Here is a 24,246-nt window from a genome sequence, read left to right on the forward strand (position 1 = left end):
TTAGTCTGTAAAATGTTATTTGTGACAATAAAGTATGATTCTTGCTTGTATTTATATACTATAGTAATCTCTCCAACAAACCAAAAAGAAAAATAAATCAATTTGAAATCATATGAGGCAGGTATCGCAATTAATACTGAAATAGCTAGTACACGCATCACAGATGTTTGATCAACCTCTAAATTTATCACGGGAAATAGGCCTATAAAGCGAGATCACTGTGACGTAATACGTCATAATCTATAATCATTTTTTTTACCAATCTCAAATTAATACGTAGGAATGGAAGCATAAAAAACTCTCTTTGGTCTCACAAAAGCTTGTGCGATAATCAAAATGTGTCTTCAAACATCAAGGCACAAATTACAAGTTTAATGTCAGCCATTTTTGGCATAGCACTACGGGAGAAAACTTTAGAGAGCACTATGGGATGTTGTTAAAAATTGCTCTTGAGGAATGTGTAGGTTTAGCTCGTTCTTTTTCCCGCGCGCACTGGTTCTTAGAGCTCACTTTGCTCACTACGTGTTCTATTTTAGGAAATCTACTTTTATTAATTAACTATACATTATATGCTTGAAGGCTGGAAATAAATTGTATGCATGTTGAGTGCATTATAAATAAATAATGAATGTATCAAAATATTGCCATTAAAGGCCTGCATGTCTCATTTTACTAAAAGTTTACAATTTTACGATATTTACTGGCCCCTGAAGCCAGGGGTATACATTGTAATTCCCCCGACTCTTGCCCCCCCCCCCCCCCCCCCCCCACTTGAATATGTCCCTATGATCAATCCAGTTCTTTTTAAAGCAATTCAAGGTTACTGTTGTTAGTGATGTGGGAATCGGGGCAGTTTTGTTTCAAAAATGTAGTGATGAGGAAGATAGCTTGAGTTCGTTCTTATTTTTCAAAGAAACTTACAAAATGTCAACAAAATTATTCTACCATTGATAAAGAATGTCTTGATTTGTTGTAAGCTTAACAGTAATTTGATGTTTATTTGAATGTTTATTTAGATCCAACTCTTGCACATACCCCTAAACATTTTTGCATAAGTTGTCAAAAAATAATCAAATACTGACAAGATGGAGTTTGTTGTTACAAGAATACAATATCAATATTCAACATATCAAAGGGCCAAGATAATGTTATTGCAGATGATGTCAAGAGTATATATTTACATCTTCAAAGTATAATTTCCTCGATTTCTTACGGAAGGTTATAGTTAATTCATAGCTCTATAGAAACAGCCAGACTGAAATCTACACGCCCCATTTATCGATTGGTCGAAATCTACAGCGGCTGAAAGTGACAGGAGTGAAATTGACACGCCCTGTTTATCGACTGGTCTGAACCTACAGCGACCTTAGTAAAATCACGGACTGCATGAAATAATCATGATGATGCCAGACTCAAAGTATCACAGGAGACGATTTGGCTGTTTCTTTTAGCTAACGTACTTGTGTACGTTAACAGTAATTTAGAGAATTTTACTAACTGTTTATAATCAATTTATTAATTAGTTAAAGAAAGATGTTAATATAAACAATAAAATGCTTTCTTTGATGATTCATGCAGGTTATGAAGGTAGTGATCATTGCAGGAAAAATTTACATAACCCGCTAACGCGGGTTATGTATTTTTCCTGCAATGTCGCTACCTTCATATCCCACATGAATCACCATGGAAAGCATTTTATTGTTTAAATGAATACTAGTACACTATGTTTTACTGTGATTTTGCATTGATGTATATGTATTTAAGTTTTCATTCACATTCTGACTTTTTAAAGGGAGGAATTGTGTGGAAGTTTGTATTTTTCCAGTAGAGAGAGAGAGAGAGAGAGAGAGAGAGAGAGAGAGAGAGAGAGAGAGAGAGAGAGAGAGAGAATATTTAAAAAACTGAAATATTCCTCTTCCGGAATGGTCAAAATTCTGGAACATTCTTGATTCTTGAATTTCGTTTGTATCCAGGATGTTTCATTTACAATTATTGGAGTTTCCCAGATTTCTGTTAATCTAGAAATACACTGATGATTGCTTGCATAAAAAAGACTCAAGTACAGAGAAACTGGGATAAAATAGGTGTTGGATACTTTCACTTGGATATTGTGCGTACAATAACGGACACTATTGTATGTATGTTAGGATTCTTGCTATATACATTATGACTTTTTTAAATTTTTATATACTACTATAAATATATTGTTGTTAAGTTAAAACTGTGTGATTAATTATTGCTGACACTTCGGGTTATTCTGGTCCATAACATGTGCGTTACTTTAGCGTTCCAACAGAGCTCTTATTGGTGCTGTTGGTGACCTTATGGCGCTGCCAGGGCGAGCCAACTTCGTTCCTACTGCACGTTTCTTTCTAACGCCATCGTTTTGCGTTCTAGACGATCATACCGCAACAAGTGAAGACGCCTTTGGTTTTTGCGGCGCTGTATAAGACACTACTGCGAACATCTCGACGTCTTATAGGACGCAACAAAATCGCCTTGAGGACGCAGCCTCAATGTGACGGGGGTTTTATATAGATTTTTGGAACCGTTCAAATGTTAATGTAGTTCTTATTCAAACTTATTTCAAAAGCACTCTCTTAAAGCTTTAAATTCAAAATATCGATTTCGGATAAATGAAGTCAGAATTCTAATAGGTATTTTAGTTACTAGTAATGTAAACGCTTCCATAGCAAAATGCCTTGATGTCTTGGGGCTCATGTCAAAAATAGGCGTTATTCGAATGAGTGAAAAATACAGTTAAAAGGTTTAACAATAGTTGTAGACCATTTAGATTCTCGATAACCTTTAAGAACAATTGTTTTTTCACGACGTCAAACAATTTTGGATATTTGTGTAAATGTGGTATCAAAAAAGAAACACTGCGGGAGATAAAAAAAATTAGCCATATCTAGTCCATTTTCTCTTGTGAATAGAAGGTAGAGCTATATTAACACTTTTGCAGTTTTACAAAGTGCAAAGCCAGGGAGGTCATGCTAGTAGTGTGTGAATTTAAAAAAAAAAAAATCTGTTTATGGTAAGAAGGATGTACTGTTTTTCAGAGAAATGTTGCTTTAAATCTCAACCAAACTCAAAGTCTGATCACAATGCATACAAAATGTAGCTTCATTTATGACAAGATCACTGTACACTCACAAGCAAAAATATAATTTCGTACTGACAACTACTTATCATTTCTAAATTTGATTTTCCTAATTATAATAAAAGGTTAGTGGTCATGGTTAGAATTTGTAGAATCCTATTATTCATGTTCATGACCTAAAAATGGTTCATATTTACCATTCCCCTGAATATAAACAGAAGTATAACAAAATGATAGAACACTACACGTTTTCTGATTGTTGTTAAAGTACTAGTATTTTGTGCAATACCATTTCAAATAAAGGCTGCAGAAGAAGAAAAAAACTCTAACTAAAACAGTAGAACACGTGCAACGGATTTTGGGTTTTTCTATATTCATTTTTTACCACATTTTGTTTGGCTGTTATGCAGATTCAAATTGCATTTCTTATAAGAACACCCCAATAAATTGTAAACTTAATAGCTGACCATGACTTATGAAAACTTGATAATAGCATCTACAGCTATGAACATATATATACTTTTTTATAACCTTTTGAGCTTCATTTAACGAGATGATATTTTAAATATTTTAATTACATCTACTAAGAAATTAACTATAACCAGAAAAAAAAGAAACAAAGAGGAAAGAAATCCAGTAAGACTGCAGCCAAGGTGGCTCTAATGAAGATGAAGCTTCATGCAGTTGGTGATGCGAAGATCCCTGACTTTGGCAGGGTGTATCTCCAGATGGTGCTTCCAGGTGGTTCCGTCTCCAAAGACACCACTAAACCTCTGTTATCTTCTAAGGTATATTTATTAAACAGTGTAAGATATTATGGTGTTGTTTATATATTTTGTTGAGGTTAGTCATGAATACTAGTAGGCTGACATCGCCCAATAAAAATGTAGCATTATACCTATCTAGATGGCAAAAAGTTATACATGTTTAAAGTTTGCTGGAGATCTGAAGATGTCAAATCCTTTACAAAATCTGAATTTAAAAAAAGGATTGCAAGATTACAAAGTGAAACTGAATTTCACTTTGTCATAAAAGTGCTTGACTGTATGAAAAAAAACCCCATTGATTTAACATTTGTCACCGATATTAATCACATGCTATTACAATTTACTGTATATGGTATTCACATGTAACCATCATTCTTTATTCATTCTTTTGTAAACGAAATAAATTGTAGATACAAATGCATTTGTTATGTTATTGTTTAAATCCCAAAGTCTTATATAACTGGTATATGTTATGTGTTTTAGAACTAGTCTGTTGGTAGAGCAATAGATGTGGCAGCAGAGAGAGGAAGCATTACCAATACTAACAATACAGGCAGCTCACAGGTGAGGTTCCATGACAGACTTATCTCTATTATACAGTTTTTTTTAGCAAAATAATGAATATATCAATAAATGATACATTTCAAGAGTAAACTGATCATAACAGTTTGATAACTATTTAAAGAGGGGCATGGTTATTGTTACACATATGAAAATTTGGAATTGCGTCATTGTTCAATCTTTCACATAGATGTCGGCATAATTATGTACTTGTAACGTACAACAAATGTAATTATCATTTTATGGATTGTATTGCAGAAACTACATCTGTTTTCTATAGATGATGAATCCATTTTACCAACTGATCAAAGAATCTATTATCTTTTACAAAATGAGGCTTTATTTAATGGCGGAATAGTGATTTTGGAAAGAGTGACAGAAGATGTGGATGTTGTAGATTTCGAATTATACCAAAAAATATATCCGTGTTGAAATAGAATGTTATTATTTTTTTACTGACAGCAATAAATATTTATTCCTGTTTCAAAACATTAATCTGTGCTTGTACCCAAAAACTGAATTTGAGTCTTCAGTTTACACTTACTTTTATATTTTTAGGTCACTTGATTCACTCAGGTTACTTTTAGCTATCGGTATTTCCATCGACGTGTCTCGTTTTTCATTTTAAACTTCTTGAAAAATACAAGGCCAATGGTAACTTTTTTGTTTTGGAGTATCTCTAGTATATAAGAGAAATCTAAACTGTGAAATTTATTATACCTTACCACACTTGGGGCCTCATAGACAGGGCCAAATAGGCAAAAGACTTAATTTTTAAAAATCCTCTACTCTACTCCCATAATATAATAAAATTATATATTACAAGAATGCTATGTCATGTGAGCATTAGCTGCATAAATCAATACATTTGGGACTTTACTTTCTTACTCTCAGGCATGAAGGAAAAAATTCTGTTAATGTCATTCTAACCTTCAATGTCAACGAGCTAAAAGAAACCGAGGTAAATGACGTTGACTATGCAAGCGATTTTATTATGAAAGAGATATTGTGTTAAATACGATGTTGTCAGGATTTTCGGATACCAACCCCCACTTCAAATCAAAAATCAACGTTATCCAAGATCCGTGTATTTTTTTTGAAAAGAATTACTCATCGCATCCCATTCTTATAATTTTACTGAAATATCTGTTTATGAATTCTATTAAAAAATTGGTCATGTATTACGTAATTAATAGCAGGAAAGGACCAGATACTAAATCTTTTACAATTTATACCTTATAAAGGGGAAATGTTTTGATCATATCACCAGTTTTGAAAAAAAAGCTTTGAATAATGTTCTATATAATAAACAGAATTTCATTATTTTATTTTTTTTTGCAAATGGCCCAAAGAGTTAGTTCTTACAATATTTATATTCTAAAAAACTCAAAAAGAAAAAGAAACCTCTGAATAGTTGTATTTATTACAAAAAGTCCTTAGAAACACACGAATTTTATTTGATATCAAGAAAACGGGATGATACTTGAAATTAAGTCACTGTGCCTTTTCAATTAAGCGAAAGGATTACTGAAAGTAGATAACAATTATAGGTGACACTTTAATGTCCTTCCAGTAAGGGTTATTAAAAACTAATCAGTACTGGTTTCAAGAAACAATATGTCACTCAAGATCAAGTTTAGTTTATTCACTAACAACATATTAGAGATGATATATGAGGTTCAGAACATTATACAATGTTCAGAAATAACGTCTGAGGGGAACGTGAAAAACGTGGTGCAGAACAATAAAGGAAATACAAGTATAGTGATATGTTTTCATAATTAAATAACTACATACAAGATTTTAAAGATGGCAGACCAAGTATTATATCTTGGTAATAAAATAAAGTCCCCCCCCCCCCCAGTGTTTTCACATTATCAAAAGACTAATTTCTTGAAATTATAAAATGTTTGGTCTTGTACAGTGCTTACTATGCAGATATTGTTCCCTAATACTTAACAGTGATGTACATTCTTAAAGGTAGCGAAATGCATATGCAATCTCAAAATAAGGTCTTTTCACACGGTGGCAATATTTTCGAGACTAGACATTTCTTTCACAAACAACCGGTCTCGTGAATGAACATGAAATATCAACCCACACTCCTCCATATCCAGTAGATGAGGCAATACCGGTTTCATAGACGTAGCCGTTATCATCATCCGGTTGACCAGTATGCCAGTTGGTGTAGGTTGTCTGATTTCGACTATCAATCCACATAAACGACCCTGAATTATCTGTGTCGTACCCGTTCAGCCAGTATTCGTAAGGCACTCCACAATTGGTTGATGCTACATGTTTTTAAAAAAAAAATTGAAATAGAATTCTTTATATTGAACAATAATCATGTTTAATTACACACAATTGTATTATATACATGTTTTGTTGAATCATATTCCAGTTCGTTTGACTGGTTGTTTTTATTGTGTATCATATGTTTACGTTGTAACTTAAGTCTATGAAACCCTAAACTGCCGAAAAACCTACTCAATTCTAAAAGCCAGTCATTTTCAGCTTGAGACTGCACTTCAATGACGTAAGCTGGTGGAGACAGGCTTGAACAAAATGTCTGTAAAAAAAAATATTGATAATAATTATGATAGATCAATACTGATTGCCAGGTCTTTGCCTTTTTTGTTAAAGAGACAGTATTATAGCTTAAAAATATGTGACTGTGTTTGACTTAAGATATACCTATTGTATCGCTAGGAAATAAAGTTGATTGTGACAGTTATAGTGTTGGTTGTATTGTAGTAATGGAATTTAATTTCGGGGAAGCCAATGATGACTTCTTTTCGATATGTATCGTAACACAAAAACTATATACTGTTAAAATGACAATTATATACATTGCTCGGTACCCGTCAATTTATATTTAATACTTTTCCCAATAGAATTTAGATGAATAAAAATGTTCATCATTAACAACAACAGATGGACAATAACTAATCTTTATCGTGGAAAAACATAAAACAATATCACAGTCCTAAAATGTTATCTCACCCGAGAATCATTGAATGTTCTGTAATTAGAATCCAACAAATACAAATGACCAAAACGAAAGTGCCAAATTGAACAATCTGTAAAAGAAATAACATTGTTAACTTAATTATTCGTATTGCCTTAAAAATCACATTAAACTACATCGCTCACCTGGGTAATGACACCCTATTTTGAATCCAGGAGCCAACTTTAAACACAATTTATTTATGGGGATTTTTTGGCGTAATTCTCTATTCATTTTTTTATTTGCCTTTTTTCTTTTCAGAAAAAAAAATAATTTACATATATCTTTGTGTATGTCAGCAAAACGAACACATTTTTGCAAAATCCAAACAGAGTTTATTTTTCGTGTGTGTTTTTTTCGTAGTGAAAGACACCCGAAAAGAGTTGATACTTTTAATCGTTCTCGTTTAGGTTTCACTGCCGTTGTTCATGGAGCTAATTAAATAGATGTAGCAGTTTACTACGTACAGTTCTGTTGCCGAAGGACTCAAAATGAACTTGGAAATTGTGAATTGCAATAGCAATAAAAAACTGTATGTACATGTATTAACCTCATTCTACTAGCATCTTACCAATTTATAAATCACTGCAAACTTTTCCATAAACTGCAAGAGTTTTCAAAAGTAAGTTTATGCAAAAGTATTATTAGTTGAAATGTTTAAATCAAACAATGTTATAATGTTTAAAAAAAACAGAGAACATTTTTACTGGCGTATTTGCTAATTCAAAAAATATACTGGTAAGGGTGTTATTTATCATTGTCTTTTCAAATTAATATATTTCACATGGGTTTATTTACAGGTAAAAAAAAGTTACATTTGGTCCTTCTTTTCCTAAGACAAACGATGTCACATTTGGAAGGATTATTGAACACTGGGGAAAGTGGGGACATTTTAAAGCATTCCTATGTCAGTTCAGGTAAATAACTACATTAATGTGATATAATTTTAATTCCAGCTCAAATCATGTCTTCATCGTCGATATCGCAATATTAACCAACATCGAGACAATATTGTGTCTATACTGTTTGTATCTTTCATTGCACCGTGACGTCGGCGACGTTTAAGTTTTTAGTCAATTTTAATTAGGACTATCTGCCTTTAGTAACCGATATCTGTTCAACGAAACAATATATCTTGTCAATATTTGGAACCTAAAATAGCAAGACAATACTTAATTTGAGGTTTCAATTTTCTTTGGTTTAAAGTCCAATTTGTAGAAATATTACTTTCAATCGACATTATATGGTTTATTTTTGACATAATACAAGTTTTAACCGCGCGCCGTGACCTCATTTTTGCAGGATTAAATTTTGAATAGTTCTGAAAAATAAAGACATATATTTAATTTTTTGATTTCAACCTATTTGTAACTATTGCTAAACAATGTCTGCCAAATTTCGTAATAATATGACGTTAAGTAAAATAGCGATAGTAAAAGTCTTCGTATTTTTATTGACCCTCGTAGCTAGCGGTCAGATGTTATCTATTACACGAGATTTGCGTCTTTCTGTAATGCATACATGGGTTTATTTATTTACTGAAACACAAACAAAATTCCGATTTGAACGATATATTAAAGAGTAAATAACAAAAAAGATTAAACGTTAACCTACAAAGTTATGTTGTTTTAATGTGTTATTGGACATCTGTCGATATTAATGTGGATAAAAGTACATTATAATTAGAATACTTTCAGCGGTTTAGAATTTTCTAATTTTATAATATTTAACTAAAAATAGAACTAAACAAAATTAAAATGAAAAGGTATAACAGGTAAAAACCCCAGCCGGATTAGAACTCATGACTTAAAGATTAGTTTGATACATTGTTGGGAAAGAAACTACTTATATAATTACACTTCATTTCATTGTTCATACGCCTAGTCATTTAAAAATTATCTCATATGTTACGTAATGCGGGATTTAAAGGGGTGGTCTACACGTCCACATGCCCGGTCTATCATATCTCTAAATGGAGAAATATTCTGAAAAGCAATCTTGAAGACAAAATGCTCGGAATTATGTTCTCAACAAGATTCTTCATTTCAATCTTCAATACTCATCCCCATGAAGTACATGAAGGGCAAGCCCCTTAAACGTTCTTCTCCATATATCAAGAAAAGAAGCTCCAAACACATGTAAAACAAGATAAATTTCAAATTAAATGAGTAATCAATTCACATCCAAAGAAAGGAGTTGGCCCTTTAAATTAAGGGCCTAGAAGGTTTTAAACTTTTTCACATATAGAGTTGGTCCTTTTATGTAAATCCCGATTTTATCCAAATTTAATTTTTATCGTTTTCAATTCCGCCTAACCTTTAACTTTGACAACTGACAGCCTTAAATTCATGATGTTATTTCAATGAATGTCGTGCCAACGGCCTCAATGTTGTAACAATTTTTAGAGGGTTTAGAATAATTCCGCTTTTTTAAAATTTTCAATTGACGTTTTAGTTATGGCCTTTAGAAAATAATTCTTACTTGCAAGTTCTAATGTGAAACGAAATGAAACTTTGAGGTACTGTTCCTTACACCCTAATCCAACTGTCAGTCATCAATAAATTTAAAAGAATGCTCTCCTACAAAAAATATCAAATCCAGACGGCAGTCATTGCCCTGATCACCTTCCGTAATGTATAAATTCTAATTGTACATTCATATGTTAGAGGGTTTTTTTTTCAATCAAAAATATCTGTCTGGTTGTACATGTAATAAATGAAATTTTGACAATTGAAATAATTTTTCCCGGGCATCACTAAATATTTTGATTGACATTTTCTACATGCACTAAAGCGTTTTGTGTGTTAATTCATTCATGCAATCGAAAACACGGAGATTGTGCATATGATCAAATTCATTCGAATTCATTACATCGTCGTGAAGTTCGCTTTTAGCACACAAAATTAGCAACTCACGCCGAGACTTACCAAGCGTATCTATATTGCACGCAGTAGCAATCCTTTTCAACTTTTTATTTGCATTGATAATATTTTATAAACAAAACCCCTTTACAGGACCATTGCCTATTTATTCACACACACGTTTCGTGTAAACACAGCAAGTGTTATATGTTAAAGATGAAATACTGACAACGCATGTTGCGCATCCTTTTTCTCAATGACCACTCTGCAACTCAGGAATTGCACTTACTATTTATTTTATTCTTTTTTTTTCTTTATAAGATATCTTATTAGACATCGTTTATCTCAATTTTTAAGAAATTTAACCAGGTCTTCAGTACAAAACTATCCCTTCGTACCTATATTAGAATAAAGCTTAAAAATAATGAGAATTATGAAAAAAACAACACCCCCTTGCGTATCCGTTATGATGTTGGAAATTACATCCAAAGGTCCCGGGATCAATTACTGGCGTGGGCAGATTTTATTTCAAACAGTAAATATCTTAATGCGCTATTTAATTCATTGATTTTATTTATCATACATATAAGTGTGTTAATGTGTATGTTAATTGCTAAAGACCTTTTCTCTCTTTATTATTTTGCCTTTTCCCCTTTTATTATTTTTTTTCCGGCAAGATTTGTGTAGGCGAATTCTCGAAACCGGCTTATTCGACTTCAAAACCATTTTCATATCTGATTAATATAAACCTTATTGTATTTCATTCTTGTTTAAAATGTCACTTTCTGTTTGGATATATGTGAGTTTAAAAGGGAAATGTCTACCAGGGACGAGTATCAAAGGTTTAAAATACGAAAGATAAATAATTTTTTTATTTGATGGAATATATTTGCAAATTTTATACATTTATTTTAAGAACGGAAACAAATTTCAAAATTATTTACATTATTGGCTTTTTTAAATAGCAATATACATTTAGTGCTAAAATCATTACTTTTTATTCTAGATTTGAACAAAATGTGCTATCATACTTTCATGTTAAATACTGAAATCTGATTGGTTTAGACGCAGTTGATAATCCGTTCTTTTACCCTCAGTCTTTGCAACACACTTGGCAACGGGTAACACAACGAATTGTTACATGCGCATAAATTATGCGCGTACGGTTCGTCGTAAAATTAACTTCATTCCTATATAAAAGCAGTAAAATTTTCTCTAAAATTAAGACATTCAGTATAATAAAATAAATAGTGCCTGTTTGTGAGGGTAACCGTTGAAATTTATATAATAGCAAATTAAAACAAATCTCAATGAAATTTTAAAAAATCAGATATCATCCTATGCATGTGCTTTCAAACTTCTAAAATTTTCATGGCAACTTTCTTGGCATTCAAGGGAGATACTAAAAAAGGAATAAAAAACCTATCCCTTTTAATATGTATGTCATAAATGAACGTATCTTGTTTCTTCACCATTAAAAAAGATGTTTTCGCAATCTCACGATTCAGCGACAGGTACAAATTCTATCAAGGTAAAACCAATGAATTGTAGATCATATGATACTATCATTCCTTAGCGTTATCCAACAGGATTTTCCTCGGTCAATGAATTGCTTACCAAATGTTGTCTGTGTTGTTTCAGTGCTAACAACAGTGGTCTCGACATTGACTGTTGTGGTGGTTGGCATCGTTCCCTCTGTATAATGTAGTCAATTGAAAAAATAATTGTTAATTGCATAACAACATTAATTACAACAAATGTGCCAATGTATCAGGATTATAGGAATGATAAAAATAATTGTCTATACAAAAGATGAAACACTCATCGACATATGACTTTACATTATTTATTGCAAGATATGTGAACCGCAAACTAAGTTAAAAGAAATGTTTTTCAATTTTAATTTTGTAATTTTTCAACATTTTGATCAATATTTTTAAACAAAATCTGGTAAAAAGCACTGATATCAATTTTGTATTACATGCCATTTAAAATCGTTATTTTGTATATATTTTTTGGCAATTAATTCCTAGCTCTTTGATTAGCACTCATCTTAAAATTTAAAAATTCAGCTGCTTGTGAAGAACCAGGTGAATGTAACAGTTGATGTTTCTTCGCTTAACTATAGATATATAGATCGGAATGTTCGTATATCAGCACAAAGGACCGAATTAATAAATCAAGTAGTAAAATAATTTTTGCTGTTTATATTCTAAATAATTATTGTTTTCTATCAACTCAGGCGATTAAAAGTAACTATCGTCAACAGGCATAACTATCTTTCTCAGGTAGGCAATCGTCGTATTAACCAAATAAAAAACCTGACAATAATTGTAATAATAAACGTTTTGGTAAAAATCAGACGCATATAAAATCGTACAATGATGATGACGTGAAATGTAGCGTTCTTCATACTTTAAACGTTTACTGGTCCTAAATACAAGTGGATAAATAACTCTTTCTTACCGGGAGAAACACGAATTATTACTTTGCAAAATTCTTGAAAATCATGACATGATTACATATTAATGACAGTCATTGTACTAAACAAGCTTGATGATGTCCTAAATCTATACTGCTAAACGGTTAAGAAAGGAATAAACTTGTGCTTCAAACCCGTTGAGCTATTTTCGGTGTTTTTTTTTTCAATAATACGATATATCAAACAATTATTTATTTTAAATGGTTACCAAATGTTGACTTTGACGTTCCGGTGCTTACTCCTGTATTCATGACATCAGCTGCAGGAGAAGTTGACATCGGCTCATCTGAAATTTCTGTAAGTCATCACACATAGAGTTTGTCTGATGATTTTAAACTTTAAAAAGATTTGCAGTTCTTTAATAACATGTTAATTAGTTGTTTCTATCATAGATACTTCGACACCTACTGTTATCATCTTAATGGGACCAAACAATACTAATTTGAAAGAACATTAAGGAAAAATTTCCAATGTTTTATCTTTTGAAATGTCCCCTCTAGCGGATCAGGTCAAAAGACACGACTAAAAATAAAGGATATTACGGGGATTTAAAAGTACCCTGATGATAACGTTCAAAATTTTTTCGAGGTATTCCGAGTCACTTCCGAATGATATCAACATTTCCCATTACAAATCTCCGTAGGAAATTTGCTTTGTTCCTGTGACCCCCCCCCCCCCCCAAAAAAATATGATAATATGAGATATGAAAATGATTAATCATTTTCAATTTCATCGATTTTCATCGATCATGCTATTTTTGTCATCCCCTTATGTTTATCATTAATTCTTTTCTTTACTGGCAACTGTATGGTTTTTTTCTTGTTTCCTACTTACCCGTGGCCGTTAAATAAGTTAACAGTTTTACGTTTTTCCTGTCTTCTCCATCATTTTTAAAGAAAAGGCAGCTTTTCTATCCATTTTTTTTCAAGAATGAATACCTACATGTTTTTTATTTGATTGTTGTTTAAATTTAGAAGTGTTTTATCTCGTAGGAATTTAAAATAAAAAAGAACAAAGGAATACCTAACAAAAATTGTTCTAAACTCTTTTACAACTTTTACAGGAAAAAAAACTTCAAAGGGGGGGGGGGGGGCAGTTTGACACTTATTACTAGTATGTATCGTCTTTTCTTAACGCAGCACTGTTAAGGCTTACTATGAAAATGTCTTCGGATTTAAACGTTCATAAAACAATGCACCTGTTATTACAAAATATCTGTGTAATGTTATTTTATCATGATGTAAATATAATATAAAATGAAACATTACAGTAAATGCTACTTTGTATGACACTTAGCATGGTCCCCTGAATTGATATGTGTTGATAATTCTCCCGAATGGAGGTCATAAACAAATTTCAATATTACATGGGCATACCCTTATTTGAATTAAAATTATAAAACGATAATTAAATTTTACTTTCCTGGTAGATTCTGAAACTGCTCTGCTTTGTATAGAGTTCTTCTTTTATTAGAATAAATAGCAAAGAAATGAGCTCCGGTTGAAATTTATAAGACCTTTGCTTAATATTTTACGTATTAATTATTTCATTCTATACATTTCATCAAAGCAGCAGCACTTTTAAATGAATTAAACATTCCCTTTATTTTTTTCCAAAAGATTTGAATAATTGTCGTAAGTGGGATTTCTGGACATGATGTCCGAAATTAAGACCCCACGTACAACTAAGATCACAATAAAAACAAAAAATATGATAAATTTCATACTGAGGTTCCAAAACTACTTTGAAGTTCGGATGGTACTCGTTATATAAACATTTTTCAGAAATGAAGTGTCATTTTATACATTATAGAGGGTCCTCTACTTTCTTGATCCCAAGTTCGTGGGAATACAAACATCGCTTTGAAAGTAGATTAAAAATTAACTATCGACATTAATACTTTTTTAACACGGCGTATGTACATGGCACGAATTTTTAAAAATATTGTGACTTTACTCTGCATCACATTACGTAAAAATTAAATGGAAATCCATTTGATCCATTGTGTGTGATGCTGTAGACATCTAATGTTTCCCGTTTCGAAAATCTATAATCTCCCTACCTCAATGACTTTGGCCCATATATATATATATATATATATATATATATATATATATATATATATATATATATATATATATATATATATATATATATATATATTCAATAAATCCTTTTTCTTGGTACCGGGGATGAATAAACACAAAAATAAGTCCAATGCTCAAACAAGTTGTTTGAGCATTGGACTTATTTTTGTGTTTATATATATATATATATATATATATATATATATATATATATATATATATATATATATATATATATATATATATATCACTTTCTTTACGAATGCAAGTAAGGTCAAAATGAGTTACTGAATTGTAATAATAAAAATAAACATTGCTTCCGAAAAAAGTTAGACATACAATAGTTACATCATTGAAGTATGTTCACCGCTATATCTAATTTTGTTTTGAATTTTGTTAGGCTATGTGTGTAGATTTTTAAAAAAATAATTTAGAAAAAAACTTTAAGACTTTTTATCGCAGGATCCAACGTCTTTAAGTGAAAGGATTACTGAAATTAGATAACTATTACAAGTGGAGGTCACACTCTAATGTCCTTCTATTAGGGGTATTGAAAACTAATCAGTTCTGGTTTCAAGAAACAGTATGTCACTCAAGATCCAGTTTAGTTTATTTACTAACACCTTTCTAAATGTGGTACATGTATATGAGGTTCAGAACATTATACAATATGACAAATAACGTCAGAGGAAAACGTGGAAAAAGTGGTACAGAATAGTAAAGGAATTACAAATATAGTAATATGTATATATATATATAATTAGATAAATATATACATATATGGCATGCAAAGATTTTAAATATGGAAGAATGAGTCATATATTTTGATAATAAAATAAAGTTTTTCCCCAGTGTTTTCACATAAACTAATTAGAAGACTAATTTCTTGAAATTACAAAATCTTTGGTCTTGTGCAGTCTTTTAAAAGTGATGTACATTCTAAAAGGTATTGAAATTCATACGCAAACTCAAAATAAAGTCTTTTCACACGGTGGCAATAGATTCGAGACTAGACATTTCTTTCACAAACAACCGGCCTGGTGTCCGTGCATGGAATATCAACCCACACTCCTCCATATCCAGTAGATGAGGCAATACAGGTTTCAGCAGTACCCAGAGAATCATTCGGTTCAGCAGTATACCAGTTAGTGTAGGTTGACGGAGTTTGACTATCAATCCACGTAAACGTCCCGGAATTATCTGTATCGTATCCGTTCAGCCAGTATTCGTAAGGTGCTTCACAAAGGGTAGATGCTACATGTTTTTAAAACAAAATTAAGAAAAGTCTTCAAATAGAACTTTATTCATGCTTAATTACACACTATTGTATTATATACGTGCTTTTTTGAATCTCATTTCACTTCGTTTGACTGGTTGTCTTTATTGTGTATCATATTTCTACGTTGTAATCTAAAGTCTATGAAACCTTAAAATGCCAAAACTGAAAACTTACTCAATTCCAAAAACCAGTCATTTTCAGCTTGAGATTCCACTTCAATGACGTAAGCTGATGGAGACAGGTTGGCACAAAATGTCTGTGAAACAATATTGATTATAATTATGATGGACCAAGACTAATTGCCAATTCTTTGCCTTTTTGTTAAAGACACAGTACAGCTAAAGAAACGTGGTTTTTTTTACTTCAGATTTACCCGTTGTATCGTTAGGAAATAAGAAATAATTTTGATTATAATTATGAACTTCAATTTCGGGTAGCCCATGATGACTGATTTTCGATGTGTATCTTGAAACAAAAAATCCATACTGTTACATGGAAATTGACACTCATCTACATAGCTCGGTACCTGTCAATTTATAATCAAGGCTTTTTCCCAATTGAATGGAAATGGATAAAAATATAAATTATACAAAAAACATAAAACAATATCACAAAGTCGTAAAAGGTTATCTCACCCGAGAATCATTGAATGTTCTGTAATTAGAATCCAACAAATACCAATGACCAAAACGATAGTGCCAGATTGAACAATCTGCAAAAAAAATAATAACATTGCTAATTCAATTATTCATAATGCTTTAAATACACATAAAAATCATAATAAACTTCATCACTTACCTAAGCAATAACATCCTATTTTGAATCTAGGAGCAAACTTTAAACACAATTTATTTTTGGGGATTTTGTATTCTATTCAAATGTTTTTCTTTGCCTTTTTCTTTTAAAAAAAATCAATTTTAATTTCTAGGTGATACGTACATAAATCTTTGTATATTTAAGCAAAACGAACATATCTCTGCAAAACCCAAACAAAGTGTATATTCATGTGTTTAGAAATGAACTTGGAAATCGGCAATTGCAATAAAACTGTATATATATACCTCATTTTCCTAACATCTTACCAATTTATAAATTACTGCATACTTTTCCACTAACTGCAGGAGTTTTCAAAAGTAGGTTTATGAGAAAATATTATCAGTGAAATGATTTAATCAAACAATGTTATAATGCTTAATGAAGACCAGAGAACATCTTTACTGAAGTAAATGCTAATTTGAAAAATAAACTGGTAAATGTGCTATCTATCATTGTCTTTTCAAATTATTTCATTTCAAATGGGTTTAATTAAGAAATGAACTCAATAGCTACCCAAGTTATACTTGCATAACGTGGGATGGGTAGTTTATGTTTTTTAATCTGCGAAGGAGATTCAAAATTATTTTCTGTAATTTCTGTACAAATTGAATGCGTTTTATTTTTAAAAATGGTATTGATCTATTAAAAAATTCAAACGTAACGTCGAGCAGATTAGTATGTTTTTGACGTTGGTGCATTGTGACGTGTCTTGTGACATGCAAACCAGGTTATACATATTTAACTAAATTTTCTATCAAATCAAATGCTGCGTTAGAACCAGAATTAAATTATTTACAAGTAAAAATGATAGTCACATTTGGTCCTTCTTTTCTAAGACAGACGATGTCACATTTGAAAGGATTATTGAATACTGGGTAACACTAGGGACATTTTAAAGCATGCCCGTATCAGGTAAATAACTACATTCATGTGATATGATTTTAAAGTCGCAAGTTTTTTTAACAACAAAAACAGCCGCAAATTAAACTAGATGCTGTCATTAGACAGTAATACCCGCACCAAGTGTTTGCCCCTAAATAACACTGTTTTGCTCTGGTAATACATTTAAAAATTATAATTTTCATAACTGAAGGATGAGATCCCTTCCCAAATGATAATACACATGAGCAGCACTTTATGTGCAATTTGGGGTTGAACTGTTTGCAGTGAATTTTCAGTTAATCAATAATCTTAACATTTCATGTCATAGAAAGTATAACGGTCTATATAATTATTACAAACAAAATTAAAAATTAAATTATGCCCCCTCCCCGTGGCGGTTGCCGGTTTTAGATTTGTTTCTGTGTGCATACATATGTACATCATCGTGTGCACAGATTTAGAGAAGGGGTGGGAGTGAGGGGTCCAGACCCCCCCCCCCATAAAAATTCATTTATATCAATAGTAAAATTACCAAAAATACACCTTGAACCCCAATGCTCTTACAGACATGTAAACGCTCTAACCCACTGCGCTTCAATGTTAGGTAACATTATTTTGGGGGGTAAATATTTAATTAATATTTAATATATTTTATTGTTTATCTCAATAAGAAGTATACATCACAATATGCAGGTGTCCTGCACCACCTTAAAGCTGTTATTTACCTAATAAAATAGTGCAAGTGGATTTGAAGAAAAGGTCATAAAAATACATGCATGTTACAAATAACTGATCTTTGTCTGAAGTTACGTACACAACACAGGTCTGCAGGTATCATTAGCGGGTACTAGTTTTACCCAGCTCTTCGATTAGATGGGTTCGCGTGTATACATACCAGTCGCAACTTCTCGGGCCTTTCCGGCAGGCTCGGAAAAACACCTCGAATGTATTAACATCACCGGATGTTAAAATTTTATACAAAATGGAGTCGCTTCCCATTAAAATAAGTATAGGCTAGACAGTCTTGTATGTCGCTTCTATGTTATATTTTAGGGTATATCATTTACTTTAATGAAGTCTAGCTTACATCTCAACAGATCGTAAAATATGTTCTATTTATTTCAAGTTTTACAAAAAGGGGGGTTGTCATGGACGCCTAGGTAATACATTCGAGGTGTTTTTCCGAGCCTGCCGGAAAGGCCCGAGAAGTTGCGATTGGTATACATACATGTCTGTGTTTTCCATATGCAGAAAAGGATTAGTTAAGATCAGCTAAAGGAATTCATTATTGTGTTTTAATTGGATTATCATTATGATGCTGACCAATATAGGTAAGCATAATACATGTAGTAGCAGTAGCACAATATAATGAGATGCCAGCATACATAATTTCTACTTTCACTTTCTAAATGTGATCTCCCTTTGACAGCATACTGTATCATCATCTTTTAATATTTAAATAAGCTTATCATCGTTACCTATCCTATCCCATTTGTAAAGTTTCTGTCATTTTAGTATCAAAAATTATTTTTTTTTCATTTGTCAGACTTGCACTATTGAGTTGACCCCATCTTGACCCTGTATAAACAATTTCTTATTAAATTTGTGTATTACATGTAAGTAAGTGTACTAGACACTTAATTATCATTTTTATATGAGTTACAATAAGAAGGAAGGAGTATTATCATCAAATACAATGTAGGTCATTACCTTATGGTACTAGCTGTTCTGACCCCACGAAACAGGAAAATACAAAATATCTTCTAATTTCATTATGATGCATCAAATGGTGACTCCTTAGGTCATGGCACATCAGATCATTAGGCATGTAAGTCATGACCCTAACGGGTGTCAAAAGGGTGTGGGGTCTAACATTGAACCTAGTAGGAAGAATCGTAGACTCTATTTTAAATAGTAACTTGAAAACGGACAAAGATAATAATATAGGGTTTTCATAATCATATATTGACTGTTACTGGCAATATATAGGGTTTATTAGATCTGACCCCTGGGGTCATCCCCACCCCCCAGGAATTTGAAATTACCATATATCTCAGAAACTGTTATAATCATGACCCGTAAACCATATATATTCATGTTTCTGATGTCAAGGGGCATACAATGTTATGTAGGTCATGGGCCCTGGGGTGGTCCTGACCCCCTCAAACAGCAAGTCCCTTAATATCTTCAAAACAGTTGAGATCCCCACCCTTAAACCGAATATATTCTTGTTCCTTGTGTCAAGGGGCATCAAACGGTATGTAGGTCATGGGCCCCGGGGGTGGTCATGACCCCCCCCCCCCCCCCTTGAACAGGAAGTACATGAATATCTCGAAAACGGTTGAGATCCCCACCCCTTAACCATATATATTCTTGATCCTTAAAGGGCATCAAAAGATATATAGGTAATGCGCCTCAGGGTTAAATTTAATTTTTCAAAACCGTAATGCACATCTACATTGACCTATGGAACAGTTCCTATCATATCCCAAGATATGTGATAAACGTCAATTTTCTGCTACTTTTTGACTCCCTGGATGAAATTTAAATTTTTAAAACCTTACTGCACATCTATAGAACAGTCCCTATCATATCCCAAGATATGATGTGTCTATCCATTAAATCATAAGAGGAGTTCTGGGATCTATGGGTTTGTTTTGAGTGATAAACGTCAATTTTCTGCTACTATTTGACTCCCTGGATTTGTTGCCCACTGATCCCCTTAATAAAAAAAATATTCTGGAACCTGATCACACTTCAATATGACACCCCCAATCATATTCTAGAAGATCATTTGGATACTGCAAAAAGAAAATGACGTTTTTGAAACCAGTTTTTTTGTTAAAAAACCGTCATTTTTTAGCAATTAATTCACCCCCAGGACAATATTGAAAATTCCGAAACCTTATTGCGCATCTATAGGATACCCTAGAACATGTTCCAAGAGATGATTTTTCTACTGTTGAAAATGTAGGAGGAGTTCGAGGAAGAAGGTTTTTTGTGAAAAAACGTCATTTTTTACCATTTATTTGACCCCCAGGACTACCAGAGAATTTTTGAAACCTGTTTACAAAACAACATGACACCCCAAATCAAACTCTAAGAGTTTAGGTTGCTGGTTTATAAGATGTAAGAGCAGTTTGAGAAAGTAAAACGTGACAGACGGACTGACGGACGGACGGACGGAACAGAGTAACAACAATATACCCGAACTTTCTTTAGAAAGTGCGGGTATAATAAACTTATCAATCAATCCTGTACATGTAAATTTACATGCAAATCATACCAACATAGAATCAATATAGACAGTTACATTTAAGTGTTATTAGATATACAGGCATTTTATCCAATTTTAATCCATAAGGCACACTCCCTTTCCCTTTTTAATATTAACATAACATGTCTCTATGACAATTTAACACTAATCTTTGTGTGATATCAATTATTCACTCTAGATTGACGGATTCCTATTTATCCAATTTGATATATACATGTTACATCGTTTTAACTTCTTAAGTACCGTATATCGGCCAACTTTGCAATGTTGACACCATTGATATAACACTGCACTTTATGCTGTATCCATATTTTCGACATTGCAAAGTTGGTCAATAGCGAGTCTACATTGTGTTCATATCATTTTAGCGTTTCGATCGTTACTTCTATATCATGTTTACATCCTCAACATCGTTGACATCGCAATTTTGGCCAATATCTAGTTAAAATCATGTCTACATCGTCGATATCGCAATGTTAACCAACACCGAGACAATATTGTGTCTACATCGTTTATTATATATCCTGTTAACATCGTTGACATTGTCGACATTGCAATGTTGTCCAACATCGAGACGATATTCAGTCTACAGCGAATTCTTTTTTAAATTCATGTTTACGTACATCGACGACATCGCATTGTTGATCGATATCGAGTCGACATCGTTTCTACATCGTACCTCTTCTTTCTTGTTTACGTACATCGTCGACATCGCACAGGTGACCGATATCGAGTCGACATTATGTCAACATCCTACCCCTTCTTTATTGTTAACATCGTCGACATTACAATCTTGATCAACACCGAGTCGACATTCTTTCTACATCGTGCTCCTTCTTATTTGTTTACCTCGTCGACATTGCAATGTTGTAAAACATCGAGTCGACATCGTACTATGATCGACAACCAGTCAAGATCACATCTACATTGTGTTAACCTATTTCATCTCATGCACATTGTCGATATCGCAATGTTGGCCAACGTCAAGTCAACACTGCTATTTGCATTTTGCGAATGGTGATAAATGGTGCAGAGTAAATGTTAATCCATACAAAGACGATTTGTTTAAACATAATTTAAAATACATGATTTGTTCTTGTTTAAAATTGATTTAAAGTACAAAGATGATTGAATTGTGAGACACAACAAAAGAGTTAAAAAAGAAGACTATTGAGTGAAATTATACATTATCATATTCAAACCATTATTATAAAATTGAGAAATGTATTGAATTGTACCAATATTGTATCAGCTTTGTCGATATCGCGATGTCACCGATGTCAAACAAATGTTGGCAAAGATGTCGATGTTAACTCAATATTGGTGTAACATCATCGATAAATATCTCTTGGCGTATGAATTTATCCCGCCGTGCAGCTGGCTTACCAGTCTACAAATGCGTACCTCCTGCCAAATGTATGTCATAAATGAACGTCTCTTGTCTCTTCACCATTAAAATACACTTTTTCGTAATCCCACGATTCAGCGACAGGTACAAATTCTGTCAATCGAAAACCAATGAATCGTGGATCTTATATTATTATTATTCCTTAGCGTTATCAAACGAGATTTAAATCGGGCAATTAATTGCTTACCAAATGTTGTCTGTGTAGTTTCAGTGCTGACTACTGTGGTCTCAACATCGACTGTTGTGGTAGTTAGCATCGTTCCATCTGTATAATGTAGTCAATTGAAAAATTATTGTGAATTGCATAACAACATTACAATGTAATTATAACAAATGTGCCAATGTATCATGATTATAGGAATAGGAAGGGAAACCTACCATAAGGTAGTCGATTCCTAACCGTGAGTGAAGTAAAACTGATCGAACACCCTTATACATGTATATACCTGTATTCTATTGACTAATTTAAATCAATGAAATTCAAAGAATGCAGACTGACTTTAATTAGCCAACCAGAAACATCATTATTAGATATATTATATATTTAGGCAAGAATGACAACATGGATACGATTTCCTGCATGTTTCTCAAAACATGTGTTCTATAAATTATTGAAAAGAACTAAAATATGGATTGCCCAAAGTAAGTTTTTGAATTGTTTATGTAATAATAAACTGCTGAAACTATCAGGTATAAATGTAAGAAAACTGTTTTTAAAAGGTTAGTTTAACTACTATAGGTGTTCCCTACGGATTTGGTAAGGTATCGATAAAGTAGCAATCAACGCAGAAAAAAAAATACATCAGTCCGCTTTTAGCTATGATAGCTTCTTTCATACCCGCATGAATCACCCTAAAAGGACATTTTATTGTTTAAATACAAGTAATTTCGTTGGTAAACCGTTGCTTTGAATAGTTGTTAAGTTACTGCAACAAGCGTCTGTTATCTGCAACAAGAGTCTTGGTAAAATGGGTAGGCAAACCAGGGCCGGGGCAAAATAAAAGCCGGGGCAGATCGATATTTTTCAATTTTCTTTGTTAATAATCAACCAATCTACTTGAAATTTTCAGGATATGTTACCATTCTATATAACTGTATTCGCTGTAAATATTTCTGCACAACATTGTATATTAGAAATTTATCGACGATTGTTGATTTTCAAGTTGGTAAAATGGGTAGGCAAACCCGGGTCGGCATTTTACGGTTTTGTGGACTTATTTAAGACAAAACTGAACATTTCACGTTTAGTTCCGGTAAAACATATGAAATACTTATAAGAAATAGTCATTTATTGAACGGAAAATAATTATTCTTCTATTAATAACAGTTTTTAAGAAAAACCTGGTCACTAAAACCGGATCCGATCACCCGGGACAAACTTGATAATTCCGTAATAGTTGCGTGGCTATGTTACATTGTATCTCACATGGATTTTATTTATGTTTTATTAATGTTACTTTTCATTACAATAATTCACATAATTTGAGAATAAAGATCACAGATACTGTGCCTAGCGATAATGTTATTTTTTTAAATCGCACATAAGCCCAAATGTAAGCTGCTTGATCAATTAACCACTTATTCATCTCATTATGATAATTAGCCAATAGAGAGGAAGCTGACATCTCATTCGGATAATTACAAAAAGAGAGGAAGCTGAGAAGAAGCTAGGTTGTTGTGATGAACAATTGTTTTAAAGTTCAAAGTGATATCTTT

At 32.4% G+C, this 24,246-nt stretch overlaps 1 protein-coding gene and 1 long non-coding RNA gene across 2 annotated transcripts in view; both read right to left on the bottom strand.

Annotated features, from left to right (window-relative positions):
- Positions 1-6,350: 6,350 nt before the first annotated feature.
- On the bottom strand, positions 6,351-7,511 carry LOC136273426 (uncharacterized). The gene is made up of 3 exons (XR_010711642.1): positions 7,435-7,511; positions 6,919-7,000; positions 6,351-6,722 (listed from the first exon to the last, which is right to left on the bottom strand). It is a non-coding gene; the product is annotated as an uncharacterized lncRNA (long non-coding RNA).
- An 8,366-nt stretch (positions 7,512-15,877) lies between these two features.
- The window catches only part of LOC105346513 (snaclec coagulation factor IX/factor X-binding protein subunit A), a 40,384-nt gene continuing 32,015 nt past the window's right edge, over positions 15,878-24,246 (bottom strand). Inside the window, exons 2-5 of the mRNA XM_066077848.1 lie at positions 22,718-22,795; positions 16,783-16,859; positions 16,322-16,403; positions 15,878-16,122 (exon numbers count right to left, since the gene is read on the bottom strand). Of these exons, the coding sequence (XP_065933920.1) occupies positions 15,878-16,122; positions 16,322-16,403; positions 16,783-16,859; positions 22,718-22,795 (482 nt within the window). The remainder of the gene's footprint in view (positions 16,123-16,321; positions 16,404-16,782; positions 16,860-22,717; positions 22,796-24,246) is intronic.

This window comes from Magallana gigas, chromosome 3 (assembly GCF_963853765.1).
Source record: "Magallana gigas chromosome 3, xbMagGiga1.1, whole genome shotgun sequence".
NCBI classification, from domain to species: domain Eukaryota; kingdom Metazoa; phylum Mollusca; class Bivalvia; order Ostreida; family Ostreidae; genus Magallana; species Magallana gigas.